Genomic DNA, 25,790 nt, shown 5'->3' with positions numbered 1-25,790 from the left:
TATAATTGAATGTTTGCGAAGAATTTTAACAAAATTCATCTAAATAATTTAGTTCTTTTGAAAAACTCTCTGTAAAACTTTATTAAAATAGTAGTCAGAAATAGCAATGATAGTAATAATTTTAAAAATGATGATAATAATACTAATGAAAATAATATTATTAAAAATAAAAAAATAATGATAATGATAACGATAATAATAATAATAAAATTAAAAGAAAGTCTCAAACGAAATGGTTTGAAATTCAAAATAAAATGCCAACTTATGCAGAAAAAGGAGAATTTAGTTAAAATTCCCGACACTTAAAAAATAGGATATTTGGTGATTTATTTCTCAATGGTGTTAATTCATTATCTATGATCACACACATATATCTTGAATGAAAAATGTCTCAACAGCATTTTGATGTTTTCGAGTCACAACATTACAAATTCTTTGCGTCAGTTATTTATACCATGTATTATAGAATAGTAGAAATTTTCTTATCATTTGGTATCAAAAAATTTTTTTCCAATTTGATATTTCTAAAAGTGATATGCGCGGTGTGTATGGGTATAATTAATTTTTGAAAAAGCAAAAAAGAAAAAATCGGGTTTCTCTTGCGAAAAAAATAATCTATATACATCAGTGATGTGTTCTAAACCTGTGCAAGTCGCGAATATTGGAGTTTTTATTTATTTCTCATCGCGGGCGCAGATAATCGTTACGCATAATTGGCGACCACAACGCTGATGAACGAGCTCGGGACCACCTGCCGAAATGGATTATTCCAGGTTCATTGGGATAACCGGTATTTAAAGGTTCGCAAGCCACGCGAAGTGCGTGGTGGAATTTCACCGCCGCAGTATATGAACTATAAGAGAGAGGAGTGTATATATGTATATAACGCATAAAATATATATGTCTTCGAAATTGTACGAGGTCGAGTCGTATAATTCGTTATATACGAATTAACTCCACAGACATATGCTAATATTTAAAACGAATACCTTAATTGAGCTTTAAAGTATACCTGTATCGAGAAAGAGAGGGAGAGCGAGATTTATTTTTAACGACACATGCGCGTTGCTCCTTTTTTGTAAATTATGTAACATTCGATTAGCAATTATTTTTTCATTTTTTAATTCCCTTGTTCTTTTGTTCTTTTCGACTTTTAATTTTTCTTTTATCTTTCTATTTGTGTTCTATTTTCTGGTTTTACGTTTCTTTCCTTTCTTTTGCCTTTTTTCCCTCGGTTCGGTTCTTTACCCCAAAGCACCAAAAATTTCCTGAAAATGCTGCTTGTAATTTGATCTCTCAATTCTGGATATTATTCTAAATCCATCAAAACTGTAGCGTGTCGAGTTTGGTGTGTATGTGTTTGCAAAATTGTCTTTTAACCATGAAGGGAAACCGGTTATCGTTGCGGTTTACGTCGGTGTTACTGTTAAATGGAAATGGTCACGTCTCATCGTAACACACAGGATCTACGGGTTCTGAACTCTTTAATTTTGTGGTCACTATGAACCGGTAACGATGAAAGCCACCCGTCCGTTGTCGTTACATGAATCTAATCGTACGTGTCAGCACTAAAACTGTCGCTAGTTGGAATTCAAGATTGTAAAATTTCATGAGAACTCTGACACTAGTTGTTTGAATAAACATGCATGTGTATATTATATGTATAGTACACTATATAGTAGTATTAATATAGTTGTAGTAGTAGTGGTATATTTGTATAATATATACTTGTAGTTCCTTGTATATTCTGTGTACATATATGTACTCATACAGATGTTGATAAGTATATACTCGTATTCACTTATATAAGCTATATGTACATATTGAGGAAAATAAAAATATCAGGGATTGCAATAATGGTATGTGAAATTGCAGAGGGGTCGTAGAGCGTTGATGGTATTCCAGGAAACATTGAGAACAACCATTGTGAGCAGATGTGCAACACATGTCAGACAATTTTAATTCTCTTTACTTTAACGATATGCATATAACAAGAGTGTAAAATTCTAAGCGTCTTATCTGATCTTTCCGCAAGTGGTTATTATCAATTTTCAATCATAACCGGTAAAGGGCAATGGCAGTGATAAAATTCCCCGCCCAATAACAATTAATTCAGAAAAAATTTAATGCCAAGTTCAATAATATATTCTTCAAGATCATCCGTACGATTGCTTTTGGCAACATTCTTCCGTATACGTTTCATTTTCATTACACAGTTTTCTTTTCATTTATTTGTCGTTCGGCATTCGGTTTCTTTTAATTTAGGTTCAATTTGCTCTCACAGAAAAAAGTGGTATAAATTTTGTTGCGGGGAATTTTAACCAATTCTAATTCACATAGACAGTAGCGCCCTCACTTAGGATAAAATCTGTTGCAGGGAATTTTTACCCCAAATCAGGTTAAAGTTCATACATTTTTTTCTTGTGCTTTGGTGCCATTTCCTCTAGGTACAATCTCTATACCCTAAACTAACGACAAAGAGCAAAAAGAAATTGCTTTCGATTATACATCTTTACTTTATGGTACAATCGTTCCATTCCTCAAGTTCCTAACGAGACCGATATAGTTTTAAATAAAGAAAGAAACTGCTTTAGATTGTACACATCTTTTTTCGAAACGACCGATAGTTTCAAATACAGAAACCAACTTTTATTCCTAAGGTGTCGAAGACACGAAAAAAAACGATTATAATACTGTCCTCTGAAAAAGGTTTCAGTAGAAGTTTCACCGCAGTAGATATCGATATTTGATTATGAAGCCATTAAAATAAATCTTTCCCAAAACCTAAATCAATCTTCCGGCAAGAATTGGAATTCAAGGCGCTAACAAGGTTCTCCAAAATATGTATATATACGTGTTTCTGAAACGGTTGAACACAACCTCCTCATAAACTATTTTAGCGGAACTGAATGAAGTCGAGAGAAATGGTGAGCGCGCGAACCTCGCATCCATTTGGTGAGAGAGACCATTAAACGGCGACGATAATAATTATATGCAGACTCTGTGTTACCACACATCCGCGACACTAAGAAGCGAGGATTTTTACAAGGATTTTTGTTCTCTATGGCCATTAATCACAATGGGGGTTTTGGCTCCCAAAAATAGAGTCATCTAAGAAGAAGAAAGAGGAAGAGAGCAAAGAGAAAGAAAGAAAGAAAGAAACAGAAGAAAAAGATGTTTCAGATCGAACGATCGGTTACCTCGAATCAGCAAATTACTGGTCAATACGCACCTTCCTGGTATCTTGGTTCGTCCTGCCGATAAATATGTCATTAACAACAATAATTTATCCCCGAACGACAGCTGTTTCAACTCGAGTTTGCGGTATGCCTGTGTGATAATTGAGCCATCTTGTCTCTGGCAATGCGCACTTTTAATGGACCACGGTTTTTTTTCTCCTCTCCTTCTTTTTTTATTTCTATTTTTCCAAACGACATACTCTTTCTCCAAGACTTTCATTTCGCGCAACACAAACTTCTTTAATAAAGTCCTATATAATCAAAGATGTCCCTCGAAACATTCGAAACATTTCCACGAATTGGTTATTCGATATTTTCTTATCATTGCCCCAAGAGTTTAACGCCTCTGCATTCTTTAATTAAAACCAACTTTATCATTCTCAGATGCATAATAAATTTTTTAATGGTTCTCCTAACTGATGAAAGAGTTATCTTCAAGACTGATTACTAATCGGTATTCTAAGGAATAATGCTGTTTATATTGTATATATATACAGTGCCGCTCAATAACTTTTGCCCACCCTACAGCGATTGAAGGCTTTACAAAAAGTTTTGTATTTTGTTTATTATTAAAGATAAAAAACTCAAAAAGGTCTCTTTTTAAAGCTTTTTTCCTGAGCTTTAACACTTTATAAAACGAAAATTAAAAAAATTAATTTGTTAATGTTTAAAAAATGTTATTGCAACATAAAATTTTTCGTTTTTTTTCGTTTTTTTAAAGTGATACAGTTTCATAGGAAATTGTCGCATATTAATTAAAACACATATTTTCTAAAAGCTAGTTTTATCACATTTAAAATGCATGTTTTAAAATTTTTATACGATCCTTTTTGTGTGCAGAATTAGAAAAAAATATTAAAAATTTAAAAAAAAAAAATTTTTTTGACTTTTTTTGAAAAAATTTTTTTTTTTCATTTTTTATATTTTTATGTTTTAATTGTAGAAACTCGCTTTTTACACTCACTTGTGACAATTGTCACAAGACTGACATTATGATGACAATCGTCAAAATTTTTTTCAAAAAAAGTCAAAAAAAATTTTTAATATATTTTGTGCAACACCTGTAAGGAAAGTAATACTTTGCATGCCTGTAAAGTAGGCGCAACACAGTACTTTGCTGCACTAGTGCGGCAAAGTGCTTGTTTTGCTGCACTAGTGTGGCAAAGTGCTCACTTTGCTGCACTAGTGCGGCAAAGTTCTTAAACTTTTGGGTTTTTTTGGTGATATACATAGGTATTTGTTTTCTACTTGTAGAATACCTGTTTTTTACAGTAATATACGCGTAGAAAACCACGTATATTACGTGCGGTAACATACGTTTCAAACCCTGCTAAACAGTACGTATGTTGGCGTTAACTAGCTTTTTTTAAACAGCTTTTTTTATCAAAACCAAAAGGTGTTGCACAAAGTACTGTGTGCAACACGTACGAAAGAAGATTTTCCGACTTCGTGCAAATTGCTGCCCTCGCTTCGCTCGGGACAGCAAACTTTGCACTCGTCGGAAAACAGCTTCTTTCTGTACTTGTTGCACAATATACTATTTTCTAATTCTGCACACAAAAAGAAACAATTTATGTTCTTAAAAATTTTTCCTAAAGTAACCGTTTTTGAGTTATCAACAATTGAAAAAAATGGCTAATTTTTTAAACAAAAAATCATATTTTTCTTAAAAATTATCGTATCAAAATTTTAAAAAATGAATTTTAAAGGTGATAAAACTACCTTTCAGAAAATATGTGTTTAATTAAAATGCGACCATTTCCTATGAAACTGTATCATTTTAAAAAAAACGAAAAAAACGAAAAATTTTATGTTGCAATAACATTTTTTAAACATTAACAAATTAATTTTTTTAATTTTTGTTTTATACAGTGTTAAAGCTCAGGAAAAAAGCTTTAAAAAGATACCTTTTTGAGCTTTTTATCTTTAATAATAAACAAAATACAAAACTTTTTGTAAAGCCTTCAATCGCTGTAGGGTGGGCAAAAGTTATTGAGCGGCACTTAAAAAAAAGTGCTCAGTTTTTTTTGGCAATAATATATCTTTTAGTACATTTAAAAACTAAGAGAAAAAACATGATTTTAGGTCCGTGCAATGCGGGGTTGCTACACTGTCAAGGGTCAAACTTTTAACCAAAATAATTTTCGAACCTCTATAACTTTAAAACAAATGAATGGATTTTAAAACGCCCAGAGAGTTTTTTCTGCAGAATTACCTAAACTTTAAAACTATGTATCACAAAAATTTTTTTAATTTATATTTCATAGAAAAAATTTTTAAAAAAATTTTTTTTCAATTTTTAACCCTTTATGCCCCCTTTGATTTTTTTCAAATTTACCTCAAAATATTCCTTTTTTATTACCTTTTTATCCCACCAAAAGAAATTTTTGGACAGCAATATTTGTATGAGTTACAAATTAAAAACTAGCTCAGCGCACGCTGTCAATTCGAGAAAATGCTCTCGCGTATAGAATTCGAGTATCCAAAAATGCCACTAGGTGGCACTGATGAATGCTTTCTTACAACTGAGTTTATTTACGCATATTATAAGTATCGCGACTTTTTGTACCTGTAACATTTTCTACTATTAATGAATGGTAACTTTTTTCGTAGTAAGTACATTTATAATTTTATTTTTTCTTTACTATTAATTGTACTCCAATAATTTTTCAGTTATTGATTTTTCGTACATTTTCATTTTTATGGTCTTTAAATTAAAATGGAATAAAACACTTAACAAAAGGCATTTCTCAGAAAGCTAAGACAATTAATAGAAAATAAAAAATTGAAAAAAAATTTTTTTTAAATTTTTTCTATGAAATATAAATTTAAAAAAATTTTGTGATACATGGTTTTAAAGTTTAGGTAATTCTGCAGAAAAAACTCTCTAGGCGTTTTAAAATCCATTCATTCGTTTTAAAGTTATAGCGGTTCGAAAATTATTTTGGTTAAAAGTTTGACCCCTGACAGTATGGCAACCCCGCATTGCACGGACCTAAAATCATGTTTTTTCTCTTAGTTTTTAGATGTACTAAAAGACATATTATTGCCAAAAAAAGCTAAGCACTTTTTTTTTAAGTGGCTTTTTTTCAGAGAATATATTTTAATTTTTATAAATTTAAAGTAATTTTTTCTTAATATCAATGCATCTTAATAAATTGCATACAATACATGACAAAATACACATAGATTTTGACGTAATGTAACAATCGTTATGGACCTTTTTTATCTATATGTCAAAAATTAGATTAAACTTTGACATATATTTTGACCCATTTTAACCTATAGGTTAAAAAGACGTTAAATTTTAAATAGATTTTGACGTATCATAGATACGTTTATTGTCCTTTATTGTCCCTTTTTAAGTTGTAGTTAAATAAAAGTCAAATTACACATAGATTATGACGTAACTAAATAAGGGAGTAAAAATAAAACGTCAAAATTAGGTCAAAATGATAGGTGTAAGAGCAAACACAATTTTAAAATTACCTTACATTGTTAGGTCAGATGCCAAACTTCACCTCATCATTAAGTCTGGGCGCGGAAATTGTTTGACAAATTTTGACGTCTATGTCAAAGCTGCCCTCAAACTTGACGTAAATTTTGAGGGTAGCGGGAATTCTTCGACAAATTTTGATGCGTAGGTCACAACTGCCCTCAAAATTGACCTAAATTTTGAGGGTAGTGGAAATTGTTTGTCAATTTTTGATGGGTAGGTCAAAATTGCCCTTAAAATTAACCTAAATTTTGAGGGTAGCGGAAATTGTTTGTCAAATTTTGACGTCTAGGTCAAAACTGCACTCAAAATTGACCTAAATTTTTAGGGTAGCGGGAATTCTTTGTCAAATTTTGATGTGTAGGTCAAAACTGCCCTCAAAATTGACCTAAATTTTGAGGGTAGCGGAAATTGTTTGTCAAACTTTCACGTCTAGGTCCAAACTGCCCTCAAAATTGACCTAAATTTTGAGGGTAGCGGGAATTCTTTGTCAAATTTTGACGTCTGGGTCAAAACTGCCCTCAAAATTGACCTATATTAACGTAATGTGAGGCTGTTATTTATCCTCTTTTTTGACCTACAGGTCAAAAAATAGGTCAAATTAGACATAGATTTTGACGTAATGTGAGGCCGTTATTTATCCTCTTTTTGACCTATAGTTCAAAAAATAGGTCAATTTGGCATAAGTTTTGACGGCCCCTTTGGGATAGGGCGCCCTCACAGAATCTTGAAACAGCGGCGGCGATATCTTTTTATAAGATAGACAGATATATTGGTTGTACTATAATTTGTATCAAAAGAAAAGAAAAAATTGTGGTAACGTCTTTTTACCACAATAAATAAATAATAATAATAATTCCGATTTAAATATATAAATCAATAAAACACAGCTTTTAAATAACAAAGAATTTATTCCTCGAAGCTGGAATCAGGATACATGAATCGCCAACAATTAAATATAATATTCTGAGATGCCGCGTTCTCAACCAGATAAAAGTGCATCTTGACACTTCGGACCCAAAACGGCAACTGCCCAAGTCATCCCTTGGAAAACCGCGCTTTCCTTGGGAGTCGCCAAATTCCTCTCCCTCGCTGTCCTTGTCTAGCATAGACCATATGGTTATCATATGGTCCTCGAACCGCCTAAATCTCTGAGTCTCTCATTGTTTCCGTGAAGTTAGACCCAAAGTTGTTGTCAAGCGAGTTTAAGACATTTCACAAAAATTTCCACTCCGACAAAATTTTTTTCTTTTTGAAAGAAAGTTTTGATAAACAAAAAGACAAATTTTTGTTCTTAATGAATAAAAATGAATAAATTGTTTTCGGTATTGACGAATCAGAAAAGAACAAAGTTTTTTCAGTATTAGCTAATAAGAAAAGAAAAAAGTTTTTTCGATATTGACGAATAAGAAAAGAACAAAGTTTTTTCGGTATATTGACGAATGAGAAAAGAACAAATTTTTTCATGAATAAAAAAAGTTGTTTTTGGTCTGCATATAGATTTCTAATAAATGGATATTAAATTATATGCATGAGAGGATATGGATAATTTTCATTGAATGTATAATTTCCCACGTTTCTTTGTAGAGAGGATAATTATACAGAGATCAGGACAGAATTTAGGTCTAGCTTGACACGCAAATGCATTCTTTCTTTGATCTCATTTTTCCATATGTAGAAATTACATTCATTGTATTATTTTTCCTACTTTGTATAACGATTATAATATGATAATAACAGGCCTTAAAGAGTAAAATTCATTTCTCTATTTTGTAAGAGTGCCCTTGAGGTTTAAAAATAAGAATAGAGAAGAGAATCATAAGGAAATGGATCTTTATTATGTGTTGTGTGTAATGCCTCGGGAGACATTGTCTCAAGATACAAATTGCATCACTTTCTTCCTTGTGTTTCCTCTTTGTTTAAACTGCTCGTTTCTTTATCATCCTTTTTTCTTTTCATTTTTCTTCTCCTCTTGTTTCTTCTTTTCCTTTTTTGTCTTTTCGTTTCATTCCTTTTCGTCTTACTTTATCTTTTCGCCCAAGAGAACTCTATCGTTTTGCCATTTGTACACTGATTCTTTAATTACAGGGAAACAGTAGAGGTGCCCTCGGGTTCCAAGTTGAGAGAGAGTTTCACCTGATCGCCACGCGTGGGCAGTAACAAGCTAATTTATACATTTCGAAAAGAGAATCGCGCTTGTAATAAAATCTTTAACTCGCATTACTATTCCCGCAGCTTTTATTATCTTTTATGCATACAATGGAGAACTTGGCTAGTGATTGTTATCTCCCGAGGAATAATCACAGTGACAGATATTAAGCGAAGAAAAAAGATAAGTAAGGCGATAATTAACCAAATAAGTGAGCAAAATTTAGTGCAAGGATTAATTAACAGAGGAATATTAATAAAAAACGAAACAGAAACCAAATACCAGGATACCAAATTGCAAAAACGAAACCAAAACCGCTGCCAAGTTGTACATTTTTATAATTTTGGTGTTCATTTCATGAACACTTTGCTTCCTCATAGAAATAATAATAATTGAAATATAATAATTACTTTTTATAAAAGGGTTAAAAATCATTAAATCTTGGTACAAAAAAATGTGTTTTCATAAATTCTATAAGATGGTTATAATAGTTTAATAATTACACATATAAGTTAATAAACAAGAATGTTGAAAAAATGATATTTTCCACAATTTTTGATTTTTCAAATACCAATAATTTCATAATAACTGCCCGAATCAGGTTCAAAAATAGGTCAATCGAAGCGTTTTTTAATGCTCTACAAGTTGGTAATGATACTTTTAAAGTTACTTTTACATTATTCAACAAAATTTTCAAAAAAGTATTATTTTTGAAAAATTTATATTTTTAAAACTTCAATATCTCTGGCTAATATGGACGTAAAATATTCAATGAAGGCTCAAAAGATGCGTCTAAAAAAACTCTACAAAATTAAAGAAAAACATTTATAGGTGTCCTAACATTTTTTTTAAGTTATTGCCAAAAATAGCATATTAAGCAACAAGGGTATAAAAGCAGCCATTTGTTTACGGTGATTTTTGTGACACGAGTGGAGGTCTCGGGGCGCCCTCGACCTCCACTCGTGTCACAAAAATCATCGTAAACAAATTGGCTGCCTTTATTCCCATGTTACTTACGATATTTTTTTATTCCTAATGCACAAAAGTGGCGATTTCAGACGACAGGGAATAAAAGTCAGTCACTTGTTCGACTTATATGAAAATGGACGCCATTTTCATATGGTCGAACAAATGAGTGACTTTACTCCCTGTCGTCAGCTATCTAAAAGCGCCATTTTTGTGCATGTGGGATAAAAACGTTTTTTTACAATATGAAAAATGCAAAAAAAATATAGTTAAACTTTGTGAATCGGGCTGAAAATACTCTCATTTTATGTCCCCCGGGGAGACCTACAATTTAAAAAAAATTGAAGCCTTTAGCTCTTTCTCGTTCTGCGATATTCAGGCAAATGTAATGTTAGTACACACACACACACACACACACATATCGATACAATTTTTTAAAATACGTTTTTTGGACTTCTGAGATCAAATTACATCAAAATTTTTATTTATTTATTTATATAACATTTATACGGGCAGTGCCCATTCGTACATAAAGTACTAAAAGATTAGGTATAATGAAAATAAGTTTATAAATATGTCAAAAAATCACAATCGAAAATTTTGCTAATACAATCCTTCCTCTATGAGAAAGCAAAAACTAAAAATAAACAAAAAAGGAACCAAAAAAATAGAAAAACCAGAGGACAATAAAGCAAAAGGCACAAAAGGAACAAAGAAATGACAAAGACTAAAGAAGACGGTAGAAAACGTGTGGGGATAATTTGGAAAAAATAACAAGTGCTATACATATATTGAAGAGTTTGGGAGCATAATCGGAGCCAATTTTTGAAGGTCTTTGGTGCGACCGAAAGCTTAAGTGAAATTCCGATGAAACGAAACGGGTATCATTGAGGTGGAAGCGTGAACCTGTGGTTATGGTGGTTAACTCGATTACCAGATTAGGACCTGGTCAAATGATTGAATTTACTTGTGAGAAGCGGCGTCTACAAGATTTCCAGAATGATGATCACGTTGAAACTAGGTTTTCAACATGGTTAAAGTGGAACAAACTTTAATGACATTGTTACAAAACGAAAAAGCAGAAGAAAGAGGAGAAAAAGAAAAAGGAGTAAAAGTATAAGAAAAAGAAGAAGATAAAGGAAGGGAACAACACAGTAAAAAAAAAGTCTGACTCCGTTTACACCTTAAATTCAGCCCATGTATTTCACATAAGTCTGTCCTTGTTTAACGGGGCTGACTCCGTTTACATCTTAAATTCAGCCTCAAAAATAGGCTGAAAGTAAAACTTTTTTTTTAGTGTGAAGGAGGAGAAGAAGTAGAAGAAGAAAAAGGAGAAGAGGAAGAGAAGAAAAAGATTCAACACATTTATCCTTTTCCTCCTCTCAAAAGATAAGTGAGCTAAAATCATCATTACTAATAGATCACTGCTTGTGGTTTAGTTTCAATACCCATCAGTTCAATTTTTCCCCCACCCAAAATATTCCAACCTTTAACCATAACTAAAAAATCAGAATCGAATACAGTTACAATATACACTAGATCATACTGTTAATATTTTGACCTTTTCGAATATAAATTTCATTATAGTGTTAAAACATTATTAATCATTCAACATCAGTCGTCTTGGACGCCGTCTTTTATACAACGCTCGTGTTAAAAGTTAAAATAAAAATTAATCGAAAAAATATCAAAGAAAAAGAGGTTTATATTGGCTGTCGATATGTGAGCAGATCAAATCAAGAATCACTCACATCAACTGTTCTTTTCGTAAAAGATCAACGACACGGATGCCCTTAACTCGACGGGGGATATATGATTGATACAACTCTCAACTGTTATCAAAAAACAACTGTATTATCTATTATGCTTCAGTATTATAATGTCTTAGTTTCAAGTTGCTGAAAGGAGAAGAGAAATTAAAAAAAATCTAATCACTTTAAATCGAAACGGAGTATTAAAAATTTTTCCTATTTTTTAAAATTGAAATAAGTAGGTGATTAAGCATAGTTGATGAAAAGGAGGAAACTGCATTTATATTTATTTATATATATACCCGTGCAGAAATCGCCACTTTTGTTCCCGATTACCGCCCTGGCCCCGGTCGGGATTTCATGATCTGGCCCCGACTTCGTGGCCCCGACCAGGACCAGACCGGGTTTGCCCAAGGATCTACAAACAGCGCACAATGGGATTTTTTTTACAATTTACTGTTCAAAACTGTCTACAGCCTACAATTCTTAACCGGTTTCAGTATTCTTTATTTTAAATTAAAGGCGAATAAATTCTTAAGACATCCCTTAAGGTCAATTTTTTAGTTCTTAATTGTTTATAATTTTTATTTTCAATCAAAGTTAACAAATTAATACAATTTTTCAAAAAAGGAGGCTTATTTTCTTATTCCGTTGCTGCATATGATCTGAATCAGTTCAAATTAATACAATATGACCACCATATAATTAATAAAACAGAAAGTAATTTATATCAATTGTTATAAACAATATTAATTAACAAATAGTTAACTTTGATTTCTTTCCACTAAAAAATGTTTTTTTTACCTTTTCTTTTTAATTTAAGTTCATTTAAAGAATATTTGCCCTTTTTGATTATAAAATAACTTATTTAAATTGTTATAAACAATATTAATTAACAAATAGTTAACATTGATTCCTATTCCACTAAAAATTTTTTTTTCACATTTTCTTTTTAATTTAAGTCTATTTAAAGAATATTTGTCCTTTTTGATTAAAAAATAACTTATTTAAATTGTTATAAACAATATATTAAATAACAAATAGTTATGTAACTTATGCTCCTGTCCACCAAAAAAATTTTTTTTCACGTCTACTTTTTAATTTAAGTTCATTTTAAAAATATGTGTCCTTTTTGTTTAAAAAATAACTTATTTAAATGGTTACAAATAATATTAATTAACAAATAGTTAATTTTTGTTCCTTTCCACCAAAAATTTTTTTTTCACGTTTACTTTTTTATTTAGATAATGTTAAAAGACCACGGATATATAATATTAAATATTTAAATAAGTTATATTATAAGCAAAAAAGACATATATTCTTTAAAAGAACCTAAGTAAAAAAGAAAATTTGCAACAAAAATTTTCTGTTGGACAGGATCATAAGTTAACTATTTGTTAATTAATGTTGTTTATGACAATTGAAATATATTACTTTATGGGTTTTTAATTGTCTGCTGGTAATATTGGATTAATTTGAACTGATTTAGAGCATGTGCAGTAACGGAATAAGAAAATAAACGTCCGTTTTTAAAAAATTGTGTTAATTTGTTAACTTTGATTGAAATTTGAAAATAAAAATTATAAACAATTAAAAACTCAAAAATTGTCCTCGAGGGATGTCTTAAGAATTTATTCTCCTTTAATTTAAAACAATAGGACAAACGCACCAATTGTCGAAGGTGAACCATTTGTCGATGTTATCATGGTGATAACCAAAAATATTGCCTAAAATGTTAAATTTTTTTGTGGTTATAATATTAACATATTATTTTTGACATTTATAACTCTTAAAAACTCTTAATTGTTTTTCACACTTAAATTGAAATTCCATGTTTAAGGCAAAAAAATAAATTATTATTAATTAATAATTTTTAGTATTATTGTGAATTATTAATAATGAAAAAATTTTTATTATTTTAAAAAATAGTTAAATTATAAATAATATAGAATAAATAATTAAATTAACAATTTTTACCATATTATTATGATAAACATATTAATTTATATATATATATATATATATATATATATATATATATATATATATATATAACATACATTTTTAATAATTTTTCTATAAATAAATATGATACAGTCAATTTATTATGATAACACTGTATATAACGGTCCCATGATTCAAAAGGAAGTTTAAGCGAGGTCGCTTCCAAGCTTGCGTGGCTATGCGGTATGTGTATTCGACTTGCGTCCTCGAGGTCTAGGGTTCGGTCCCCCGTGCGTGCGATATTTTTCCGTCTTAGTTTTAAGTGTTTTGTGTATAATTCTTAATAATGTTACATAAAGTATAGGTTTAAATAATTATTAACAATAATAATAATTATAAATAATTATTAATTTAAATAAGATAGTCTGTCTAAATTAATGAAAGAAAATAAGAAAAATATTTTTTTTAAAAACTTAGTCCAATAAAAGCAATTCTAATAACTATTTACATTTTTAATGACACTCATAAAAGTTTATTTACTACAAAAATATTAATAATAATCATTAATATTGAAGTAAATACTCCCCATTCTTTAATAATCAAATAACAAGCTTTAATATAATAAAATGCAGTCAGTATTGGAATTCTACCTGGGTAGCGAAAAGATCGGGGGAAATCCCATGGCCCCGACCGGGTCCCGACAGGGCGGCCAGATCGGGCAAAGTGCCATGGCCCCGGTCGGTTTTAGTGTTTCAACCAGGCCGGGGCCAGGTCGGGTTGCCAGATCGGGGCCCGGTTTGTCCCGATCTGGCCCCGACCTGGCCCCGGTCAAAATTTCTGCACGGGTATATATATATATATATTGTAAGGCGTTATTAATGATCAGTACAGTATAAGGTGATACAAGAGTTAGAATATTGTGGTCATTAAAGACTCGTACCGTACGTGTGAGCGCATATAAGGTGATTGGACGAATATTTGCGATTCAATCGCATAATAAGATAGTCTTGTGTGTTTGCTAGTAGCCATATACCGAGTTTTGCTCAACTATTACCGAGCGTGGATGCAAGTCGAGATGCGAGTGCAAAAAAAATTAGGTGTTACATTCGAATTTATTAAACGGCGCTTTTTTTAATTTCTGCTTTTTCCTCTCTTTCTTTCTTTCTCTCTCTCCGTTTCTCTCTGTGCTAGTTATTGCACACGCACTTTTTACTCATCGTTAATGTCTGTGAATGCTTGCTCGCATGCTTGCCTTTCTTTTTTCCAGAATACATTATTGCAATAAGGATGTTTTTCTGAAATACTTATTGTACATGAATGTATAATGAATATATCAATAAAATGTACTCGCATTTTTTTTTTTTTTTGCTTTTGAGGTTCTTAATTGCGCTTCATTTATCTCTAAAGATAACTGTGTGGTAGACCTGTTTGACATTTTACTCATCCGATTCCAGTAATTAAGGGGATCATTTTTTTTTACTATAGAGATGATATTATACTGATATGATTTAATTGAAAATGAAGGATAAAATTTTTATCTCGCGAACAATTTTTTTTTCTATTTAAGAACAAAATGCATTCTTGTACCCTTTCCAATGGTATCAAAATGTATTTTTATCCTCTTATTGGTAAATATTGTTATTATTATTACTATCATTATTATTATTATTCAGGGTTGCCTCAAAAAATTAATTTTCTTTGTTCCTAACTTTTCCCAGATTTCCAGACAAGATTTTGACTTTTTCCCTGACCCTGAATAATATTCTGATTCACTCCCAAAATGATTAAAAATTCAAAAAAAAAAAATGTTCCATTAGGGTAAATATGGGTATTACCGTGGGTGCGTGATTTTAATGATTTTTTTTTAATTTAATGCGCTATTTTAATTCAGATAGTTACTTTAATATTGTACGTGTTTAATAAATAAAAAATTATTGTTATTTAACTTACATTTCTCGTTTTAAAAAATTCTAAATCTCGTAGGTGCGGAAAGTTTGATAAATTGCTCATTGTAATGCAAAAATACAGTTTTATATAAATCGCGTTTTTTTATTATTAATACTTTTAAACTTGTTAATTTTTGTATATTCGATTAATTAATGTATTTTTAAAGTCAAAACGTCGTGATAAATTATGATTTATTGTATTTTTATTTTTATTTTATCAACACGGTAATTGGATAACGTTTTAAACTTGTGCGCCAAATACCGTGGGTCGTTATTATCATTAAAAATATAAGAATATTTATTGTTAAATTAATAAACTATTCTTTCAAATTTGCTTAATGTCATTTAACCGTTTGCGAATTCTACAAGTTGAAATTTTCGCGGTATAAGGCACACGGTAACTAGATCATCCACGGTATTTGGCACACGGTATTCCGATCATGAAGCTTTGAGCACCACGGTAATACCTGCATTTGCATTACTTTCAAAAATATTTATTATTTAATAAAATATACGCTCTACGACATTCTCAATTTTTTTATTATATCAAATAAAGTCAAAGATCAATTTAAAAAAAATTATACAAATATCTTGTGAGGTTTGTTCACAAGCTTTAGACTAAGTCTGCATTAGATTTCAAACCACGATAATACCCACATTTACCCTACATTTATTTACATATTTCTCTAATTGTGTCTTCGACTCGGAGTGATCGCTGTCTTCATGTTTTATAATAATTTAAATTTCCATAAAATGTTTTTAAAAAAAATAAATTATTTTACATTGATTCAATTAGGGAGCGTTCACAAATGATGTCACGCAATTTTTCGGGATCTTTTGGTAGGTTTTAAATTATTTTTAATACAATTTTAAATTAATTCCTCAAAAAATGTAATTATTTTCTAACATTTTTTGCAAGAATTCAATTAAATTTCACAAACAATGAAATTCTTCGCTGAAATTCAAATATTTTTAAAATCTACCTACTATTTGAATAAAATTTTTCAAAAAAATTCAATTATTTAAAAAAATGTAATAAAAATTAGTTGTAAAAATTCAATTATTCTCTTAAATAATAAAATTATTCTCAGGATTTCAATTATTTTTAATATAATATTTAGTAAATTCTTCGAAAAATGTCATTAATTAAAAAAATTTTATTAAAATTCTTCGAAAGAAATAAATGAACAATTGTCAATTATTTTTAATAATTTTTTGCAAAAGTTTCTAGATAATTTTCAAATCTATTTGTTTACAATTCAATTTTACAAAATTATAATTATATAACTATTTAGAAAATAAAAACTTAAAATAATTTCAAAAAAAATTTAAGTAAACTTTTTCAAAACACAATTACAATTTCTAAAAATGTACGCTCTAATGCTTTTAATATTCAATTATAATCTAAATAATTGAAGTTTTTGAAAGGACCTTAATTTTATAAATAATAAAGTGGATAATTTTGTGGCCTTTGGTCCAAGAAGATGTAGTTTCTTTAGTATATAAATTCAATATTTATTTTAAAATGCATTTTTACCATAGAACATGGCTCATCAGGACTACAAAATAATCTAAAATTTTAACTGAAATCCATTTTTAAATCAATGTTTATAAGAAAATTCTATTAGAATTAAATTATTTAAATACAAAAATAAATAATTTATTGAATAATTACATGTTTCCTAAATTGAATTCTCATAAAGAATTTTATCTATAAATTTTTAAATAACTGAATTCTTTTTGTGAATTTTAATAAAACTTTTAAGAATAATTAGTCTTTGAGGAATTTGATTAAAATTGTATTAAAAATAATTGAAACTTTGCAATCTGTTTTATTATTTATGAAAATAATTGAATTCCTAAAAAGAATTTTATTATTTACGAAAATAATTGAATCCTTATAAAAATTTTATTAATTATAAAAATAATTGAAGATTGCGAAGAAATTTATAAAGAAAATTGTAAATAATAAATTCCTGTGAAATGTTGATTGTTTTTTGAAAATAGTTAAAAGTTTGTGTAGAATTTTATTAATTTTTTTTAAATAATTAAAATTCTTTTGGAAAATATTATTAGAATAGTATTAGATACATCTATTAGATACTATTTTCTAGTATTCTTAACTAAAATTCTTCTATAAATCCATGATTAATAAAAATTCCTGACTTTTCCCTGATTTCTCTGACCTGTGGCTATCCTGTTATTATTATTATTATCATTATTATTTTTATTATTATTAATATTACAGGCTTCGTTCTGGATAATTATTTTAAAAAAAGAAGCAAAAAGTATCTTTGAGACTGAAAAAAGTAGTAAAAAAGTATCCTATATCCAAAAATTAAATTTCAACTCGTTTTAGTTTCATCAAAAATGTGATTAAGTAATTCCTTGATTTACATAAAAAAATATTCACTTTCTTTCTTCTCCTGGTAATAACTTATTCAATTCGAAATTTTTCTAAAATTCAAATATTTTCCAAATTTTCATTGTTCCAAAGTAAACTTTTAATATTTCAAAACGACGCCATTGAGAGGGAAAAAATGAGACTTGCTTTCTAACAAGTTTCTATACTTATACCCTAGTAGAAATTTGTCATAGTATCTTTAAGGGCACTGGACAGTTCCACTGGAAAATTTCGAGGCACTTTACAGTTAAACTGGCTAAAAACTATAAAGTGATGTCACGCTAATTTCTTCAAGTTATTGTCCAGTCAAATTTTACAGTTTCTGATCATCAGTCCTGTAGAAAAACTATACAAAATAATTCACTTGGAAATGTCAAAACTTTCTTTATATTGACGTTACGTATTAAACACGTACAAATTTGAAAATATAACGTTAAATTTTTTTGTCAACAAATTAAATAAATTAAAATTTTACGAAACTATATTTTTACTGTTGGTGTATCTATTGTTCCGTATAATAAATGATTTATAATAAATTATCTGTAAAATTATTTTTAAATAACTACATAATTAAAAAAAAATATAAAAATTACTGATTCTTGAACACATGTCATTTTTTTACATTAAACAACATTCACTTTTTCCTTTAATTAAGCACAACACTGAAATAAATATTATTATTTTATCACACTACAAACTTATAAGTAAACCCTAATATGAAGAATTAATTCAGTTCAAACGAAAAATATCTAGCGGTTTCGGGGAGCGAACTCGGGTCACACTGGGACGAAATACCTAAACGCACGCTTTACGCATCACGGCCGTTCTAGTCGATGGACGATTCCGGAAAAATAAGAACCATACTCTACCGGCAGGTAAAGCAGTTCCCTTTTTCATCTTTTCTAGCTCAACTGGCGAATTACTGGACAGCTACTGCATAACACTCTAAAGTTGAACTTATTGATTATTACTGTATAGAAGTTCTGTCTGTCCAGTTATTCTCATGGTACTGTCTAGGCGTTCCGTGAAATTATGTTTCAAAGTTTGTCGTGGCGTTAGCGCTACCGTCAGTCCAGCAACTGAACAGTGTTGTGTAGACATTTTCCATAAATACATCAGAGTATACACTGAAAGAAATAATTCGCGGGTGTAACTAGAATTATGTCTATTTTTTCCGTAAGGAATTAGTAATAAATTGTTACTGTCTACTGTCATTAATTATAGACAGTTCTGTTATTCAGATCGGAGAGCTATACATATGTCAACGTCAATTCATCAATGTAAAACATAACCTCACTTTATTGGACCAATTCTAACTTTTTGTATGTAACAGGTTTGTTAAATTAATATTTATACATATAATAAGAGTATATAATCTTGAAAAGAAATTGTCTTCTGAATTTAAAAAATTAGTTATTTTAATTAACTCAATTAATTGAAACGAATTTTAAAAAAATTTTTTTTTTCTAAAGGAATTTTCATTAAAAATAAATTTTGATTGAAAAGAAATTTTTATTATTAAATCAAAATTTTAATATTAAATAATTTAAAAAATTTGTTATTTAGTTGTCAACAGTAAAATAAAAGAACAAAATTAAAATTATAAAAACTATAAACTGTAAAACCAAAAGATTTATTTTATAGAAAATATTTCGAAAATGTCAATACACAACTGTTTAGTTACTGAAACTGGCGGTAGCGCTAACGCCACGACAAACTTTGGAACATCATTTCTCGGAACGCCTCGACAGTGCCATGAAAATAACTGTACAGGACTTCTATGCAGTAATAATCAAGTTCAACTTTATATTTTCTTTAACAGTGTTATGCAGTAGCTGTCTAGTAATTCGCCAGTTAAGCTAGATTAAACTTCCATGACTAAAACTGTACAGTAACTTGAATAAATCTAGTCATGCCACGACAAATTTCTACTAGGGTAGATATAGTTTTGTCGATATATTTTGTAAGAATTTATTTGCTAGGATTTATTCGCAGTCAGAATATATAAAAATATTCACATTACATATATTTATGTATAATGAAATGCTGATCTAATTAAATACGACTAATAGTCATCTGACAAGATTTTTCACGCAGCTCCTTTCACCATTTTTAAATCAACTTTTTGATAAAGATTGATTGCATATTGTCACCATTAATAGTTTTGAATATATATATATATATATATATATATATATATATATATATATATATATATATATGATTGAAATAGATTTAAATGGATCAAAACAATTTTATCTATTAATACACGTTCTTCATGCATGGTTGCATTTATCATTCGACATGAGAAAATTTTGTCGATGCCCCTTTGGAAATATTTATATCTTATCTGCATATATTGTATAATCTCTCTTGGGATATTATGAATGAACATATAATATGCGGGGGTATAGTAGTAGTAGGTGCAAATTTTATTTTAATTGCGTATTTTAAAAAATTACCAGTGGAATTTTTAGGGGAAAAGATATATATTTGATATAATTTGTGAATTTAACGGTACGCATGAAATGGTTATGTAGTCACCATTATTATTGTATATATGTATATATACGGAATTGCTGTTTCAAGTCTCGCAATTTTGAGTGCGCGTATCGTGGAAGATCAAGATGTTGCTACTTTGATTCGAGAAAGAAAATCGTCGTGTAATTGGCTCGTGGTCGTGCGGCTTAACGATAAGAAACTCTCCTCGCGCTCTCTCAGCGGGGCATCCCCTTGGCTTTATAACTCGTCCACACTATATTTTCCTCTCTTCTTGTATATATATTCTTTCGCCCATTGGAGGTGCAAGAATTCCTTTTAAATATCCAATACTCTTCTCTCATGTAGTTCTGTCCGATTCTCATGTGTATTTAACGAGCCACGTGAGATCTCGCGCTTCTTTTCTCGTAATTAAGAGAGAGAGCAAACAACTTGCTTTTTTGGCATGTTTATATTATTTTTTTAGAGAATTTTTGCGCGAAAATATAAAATTAATATTCACGTAAATGAAATTATTTTCTCCCTGTGATTGTATTTTGACTTGTCATATAAAAAAATAAAAATAATAAATGATAATAATTGCCAGGGAGGAGAATATAATTCCAAGGAATGGTAGCGTGTGAGCATTCTTAACGTTTTAATGTTAAAACGAATCGGAGAAGAAGGTGGTGCACAAAAGAGAAACGAGGAGAATTAGAACATCTCCACTGCAATGTGATTCCTCATTCAAGCAGTGTAATGTTTTTCCTTTTTGCAGAGGCACCTGGCGAACTTGGATGGGTCCTGACCTTGGTGATCGTATCTCTAGTGTCAGCGGGTATCGGCGCTGTCGTCATGGTCACGCTTCTTCACTGTCGAAGGTTGGTACAATTCACGTACACACTCTTATATACGCATTAGTCACTGAAGAAGTCCATATCGAGCTTCTTTTCTATCAGCAAAATGTCATTCTCCTCAGATATAAATAAATAGACTCCAACTTTTATTCATACAAACTCCATCACTAACGCAGTCTCTTTATCAAACACTCTGCACTGATATTTCTCCAAAGTTCCATATTTATTTTTTCTTTGTTAAATTATTTATTAATTATTTAATCATAAAAATGTATTATTTATTAATTAACAGCAATAACAGGGCTCAAACTAGGTCCGTAAATCCCGTAAAAGTCCGTAACTTTGCTTCAAGTCCATAAAAGTCCGTTTTTTTTAAAAAGGTCCGTAATTTGATTCAAAAAGGATGAAAAGTTCGTAAATTATTCAATATAATTTGGACAATCTTAGAGAAATTACAAATGATTGCAGAAATTCAATTATTTTCAAAAGTAATAAAATTCTTATCGCACAAATTTATAATTATGTTCACCATTTTTTTTAAATTCTCGTCAAAATTTCAAAAATCTTTAGAAATAATTAACCCTTTCGTGCCCCCGGGAAACACAGACAGTGGATTTTATTGAAACTTGTTACTCGGGGATTTTTTGGGGTCGCTGATTACGAATCTGAAGTCAGATTTTCGAAATTCAAATGGCAACCCTGAAAACCCCGAGTAACAAATTTTAAGCTAATATGAGCAATTTTAAAAAACAATGTCCATCAACTCGAATTTTGAAAATTTTGAAAATCTGACTTTACCCAAGTAGAAATGTAATACTGGCATAGTACTGATCTTGTACTGACTGCCAGTATTGCAGTACTGACTCCAGTACTAAGTCAGTACTGGGAAAACCCTGGCTGGTAACGCTGTCCAGTACTGATTTTTACCGGCGGTCAGTATAAGCTCCTTATTTAATTATTAAAGCATGGGGAGTAATTTATTGAATACTAATAATTATTATTAGTATTAATTATTATTAATTAATTATTAGAATTCCTTTTATTAAAATAAGTTTTAAAAAAATATTTTTCTTATTTTTTCATTATTTATTTAAATCTTATTTATTTAAATTAATGACTAAATTATTATTATTACTGGTTATTAATTATTTAAACTTATACTTTATGTAACACTGTTAAGAATTATACACAAAACACTTAAAACTAAGACGGAAAAATATCGCACGCACGGGGGACCGAACCCTAGACCTCGAGGACGCAAGTCGAATACACATACCGCATAGCCACGCAAGCTCGGGAGTTATCTCGCATAAACTTCCTTTTGAATTGTGGGACCGATATATACAGTGCTTTAATAATAAATCCACTGCATATTATATTTATTTCAAGAAAAATTATTATACATATATCTTTATATACATTTTATTAAGTCATTATGTAGTAATTAATAGATACATCATAATAATATGGTAAAAATTATTAATATAATTATTTATTTATTATTTATAATCTAATTATTTATTAAAATAATAATAAAAAAAAATTTATTTAAGAAAAATTTTTGTTAAATAAATAAATAAAAATATATATACAGCTTTAAAAAATAAAATTTTTTATTATTATTAATAATACGTAATAATTCTAAAAATAATTAATTAATAATAATTTATTATTATATTATTAAAATATATCTATTAGTTAATAATAAATTAATAAAATGTTTGATATTATTGTTGATGAATAATGTTTTTACAAATCTTTGCAAATATTTTAATTGTTAATAAATCAAACGATGTTTAATGTTTAATTACATTATAACAAATTTTGATTGTTTTTTTAACTCCTTCGCAGTACTGATTTAGTGTTAAGCCAGTTTTCTGCCAGTACTGATTTTAGAACTTTTCTAACTCCGACATAGTACTGATTCGGTTTTGGAGTCAGTATACTCCCAGTACTGATCGGGTTCCGAAAGTCAGTACCGACGGTCAGTACTGAGTCAGTACCATGTCGGTGTTTAACTCCGTCCTAACTCCGGACATTTCTACTTGGGTAGATTCGTAATCAGCGACCTCGAAAACCCCTGAGTAAGAAGTTTTAAGGGGGGTAAGGTTTTAACGGTGAAAAAAGCATGTTTTTAAGAATCTTTTTTTTGGCGACACGCAAAAAGTTAATTTATTTTATCGTTTTGCATATAATATTGCAACATTTGAACAATATTTCTCTAAATTTTAATTAAAAAATATTAAGAATTGAGAGAGATAATAAGATTATCCTCAGGCGACTCCAAAAAAAAATTAATTTGCGGTGTACGCTCTAACTCGCAACAGAATCATCCAAATAAAAAAATCAAAGTGCATTTGTCAAAGGAGATGTTTTTTGACGTAACGCTGGGAGCTTTTTTTTAAAAAAAATTACTAATTTTACAATAACAAATTAATCGATTTTTTTATAGCGAAAATCGACTTTTTGGCTTTCAAATATACTACAAAAAATCGAAAAATAAAAAAAAATTACCTCAAAAAACATCTCTTTTAATTTTTTTTTAAGGCGCCTGAGGAAAATCTTATTATCTCGCTCAATTCTTAATATTTTTTAATTAAAATTTAGAGAAATATTATTCAAATGTTGCACTATTATATGCAAATCGATAAAATAAATTAAATTTCTGCGTATCGACAAAAAAAATTCTTATATGCTTTTTTTCACCGTTTAGACCTTACCCCCCCCCCCCTTAAACGAATTTGAGCAAATTTTGAAAAATTAAATTTTCATATTTTTTTAACAATATTCTACCTATTGTTTATAATTATAATAATTATAATAGTACTATGTAAATTCCTATTTTTTATATATAGTACACTGAGAAAATGTTTTGTTTAAAATTTTGTCAAAGTTGGTTAAAATGGCTACATATGGGCATTCTGAAAATGTTTAATATTTTCTTATGTGGTTATTGAAATACATTTTTAAAAGAGTGTTCAATAAGTAATGTAAAGATCATTAGATCAATGATCATAAATTGATTTAATTTTTGTAACACTTTATGCTGTACTTGGTTACATAGTTTCCTGCGTGTGTCACAGTTTGCCCAAAAGTTGGGTAAACTGATGGTTCCACCAGGTAACTATACTGTCAAGAGGTCAGGATCTTCATTTTACCCAACTTTTGGGCAAAACTGTAACACACGCAGGCAACTATATAACCGCAAGTACAGCATAAAGTGTTACAAAAAATAAATCAATTTATGATCAATGATCTAATAATCTTTACATTACTCATTAAACACTCTTTCAAAAATGTATTTCAATAACCACATAAGAAAATATTAAACATTTTCAAAATGCCCATGTGTAGCCATTTTAACCAACTGACAAAATTTTAAACAAAATATTTTCTCAGTGTAGTTACGTTGGTGATTAAAAATGATATATTAATTGTTAATACTGTTAATAGGTTTAAAATTATAAGAGTTTTATTAAATATATGTACCGGAAGCGCGAAAGGGTTAAATTCTTCTCCAAAATTCAATTATTTGCAAAAATTTTCCTCAATTCAACGATTTTGAATAGGTATCTAATATAGGTATCTACTATTTTAATAAAATTTTTCAAAAGAATTAGATTATTTAAAAAAAAATTAATAAAATTCTACACAAACTTTTAATTATTTTCAAAAAATAATAGAAATTTCACAGGAATTTCATTATATACAATTTTTTTTATAAATTTCTTCGCAATCTTCAATTATTTCCATAATTAATAAAATTTTTACAAGGATTCAATTATTTTCGTAAATAATAAAATTCTTTTTAGGAATTAAATTATTTTCATAAATAATAAAACAGATTGCAAAATTTTAATTATTTTTAACCCGTTGCCTGTTTCCGACCCACGGGTGGGTCGTGAAAAAATTTGGCCATAACTGTTTCCGACCCACCCGTGGGTCGTGTTCATTTTCACTCAAAATAAATATAATTTGTATATAAATTGATAGACATTTTTCTTTATATCAATATTATAAGACATTATAAGGGTCATTAATGATATTTTTTACAATAATTGAATAACTAGTTATAATTTAAATATATTATACAATTTGAAAAAGTATCAGATTCCGCTGGGTATTTTGTTTTTGGAACAATCATGTTGTATCTTCCTCAAACAGTTAAGGGGTTAATACAATTTTAATCGAATTCCTCAAAAACTAATTATTCTTAAAATTTTTTTAAAAATTCATAAAAAGAATTCAGTTATTTAAAAATTTATAGATAAAATTCTTTATAAGAATTCAATTTTAAGAAACATTCAATAAATTATTTATTTTTGTATTTAAATAATTGAATTCTAGTAGAATTTTCTTATAAACATTGATTTAAAAATGGATTTCAGTTAAAATTTTAGATTATAATTGAATATTAAAAGCATTAGAGCGTAAATTTTTAGAAATAATTGAATTTTAAAAAGGTTTCAAATTAATATCTTTCAAAATTTGAATTTTTCATATTTTTAACTAACAATTCTGTGGAATAAATTTTTTTGAGAAAGTTTAATTGAGGATGTT

At 29.0% G+C, this 25,790-nt stretch overlaps 1 protein-coding gene across 2 annotated transcripts in view; it reads left to right on the top strand.

Moving 5' to 3' along the window:
* The window catches only part of LOC122498983, a 223,282-nt gene that overhangs the window by 154,330 nt on the left and 43,162 nt on the right, over positions 1-25,790 (top strand). For both annotated transcript variants that reach the window (XM_043607002.1, XM_043607003.1), the window contains exon 3: positions 21,152-21,254. In XM_043607002.1, the coding sequence (XP_043462937.1) occupies positions 21,152-21,254 (103 nt within the window). The remainder of the gene's footprint in view (positions 1-21,151; positions 21,255-25,790) is intronic.

This window comes from Leptopilina heterotoma, unplaced genomic scaffold (genome assembly GCF_015476425.1).
Source record: "Leptopilina heterotoma isolate Lh14 unplaced genomic scaffold, ASM1547642v1 Lhet_163, whole genome shotgun sequence".
Taxonomy (NCBI): domain Eukaryota; kingdom Metazoa; phylum Arthropoda; class Insecta; order Hymenoptera; family Figitidae; genus Leptopilina; species Leptopilina heterotoma.
Note: the sequence above shows the minus strand (reverse complement) of the source record. Positions and strands in the feature narration are given on the sequence as shown.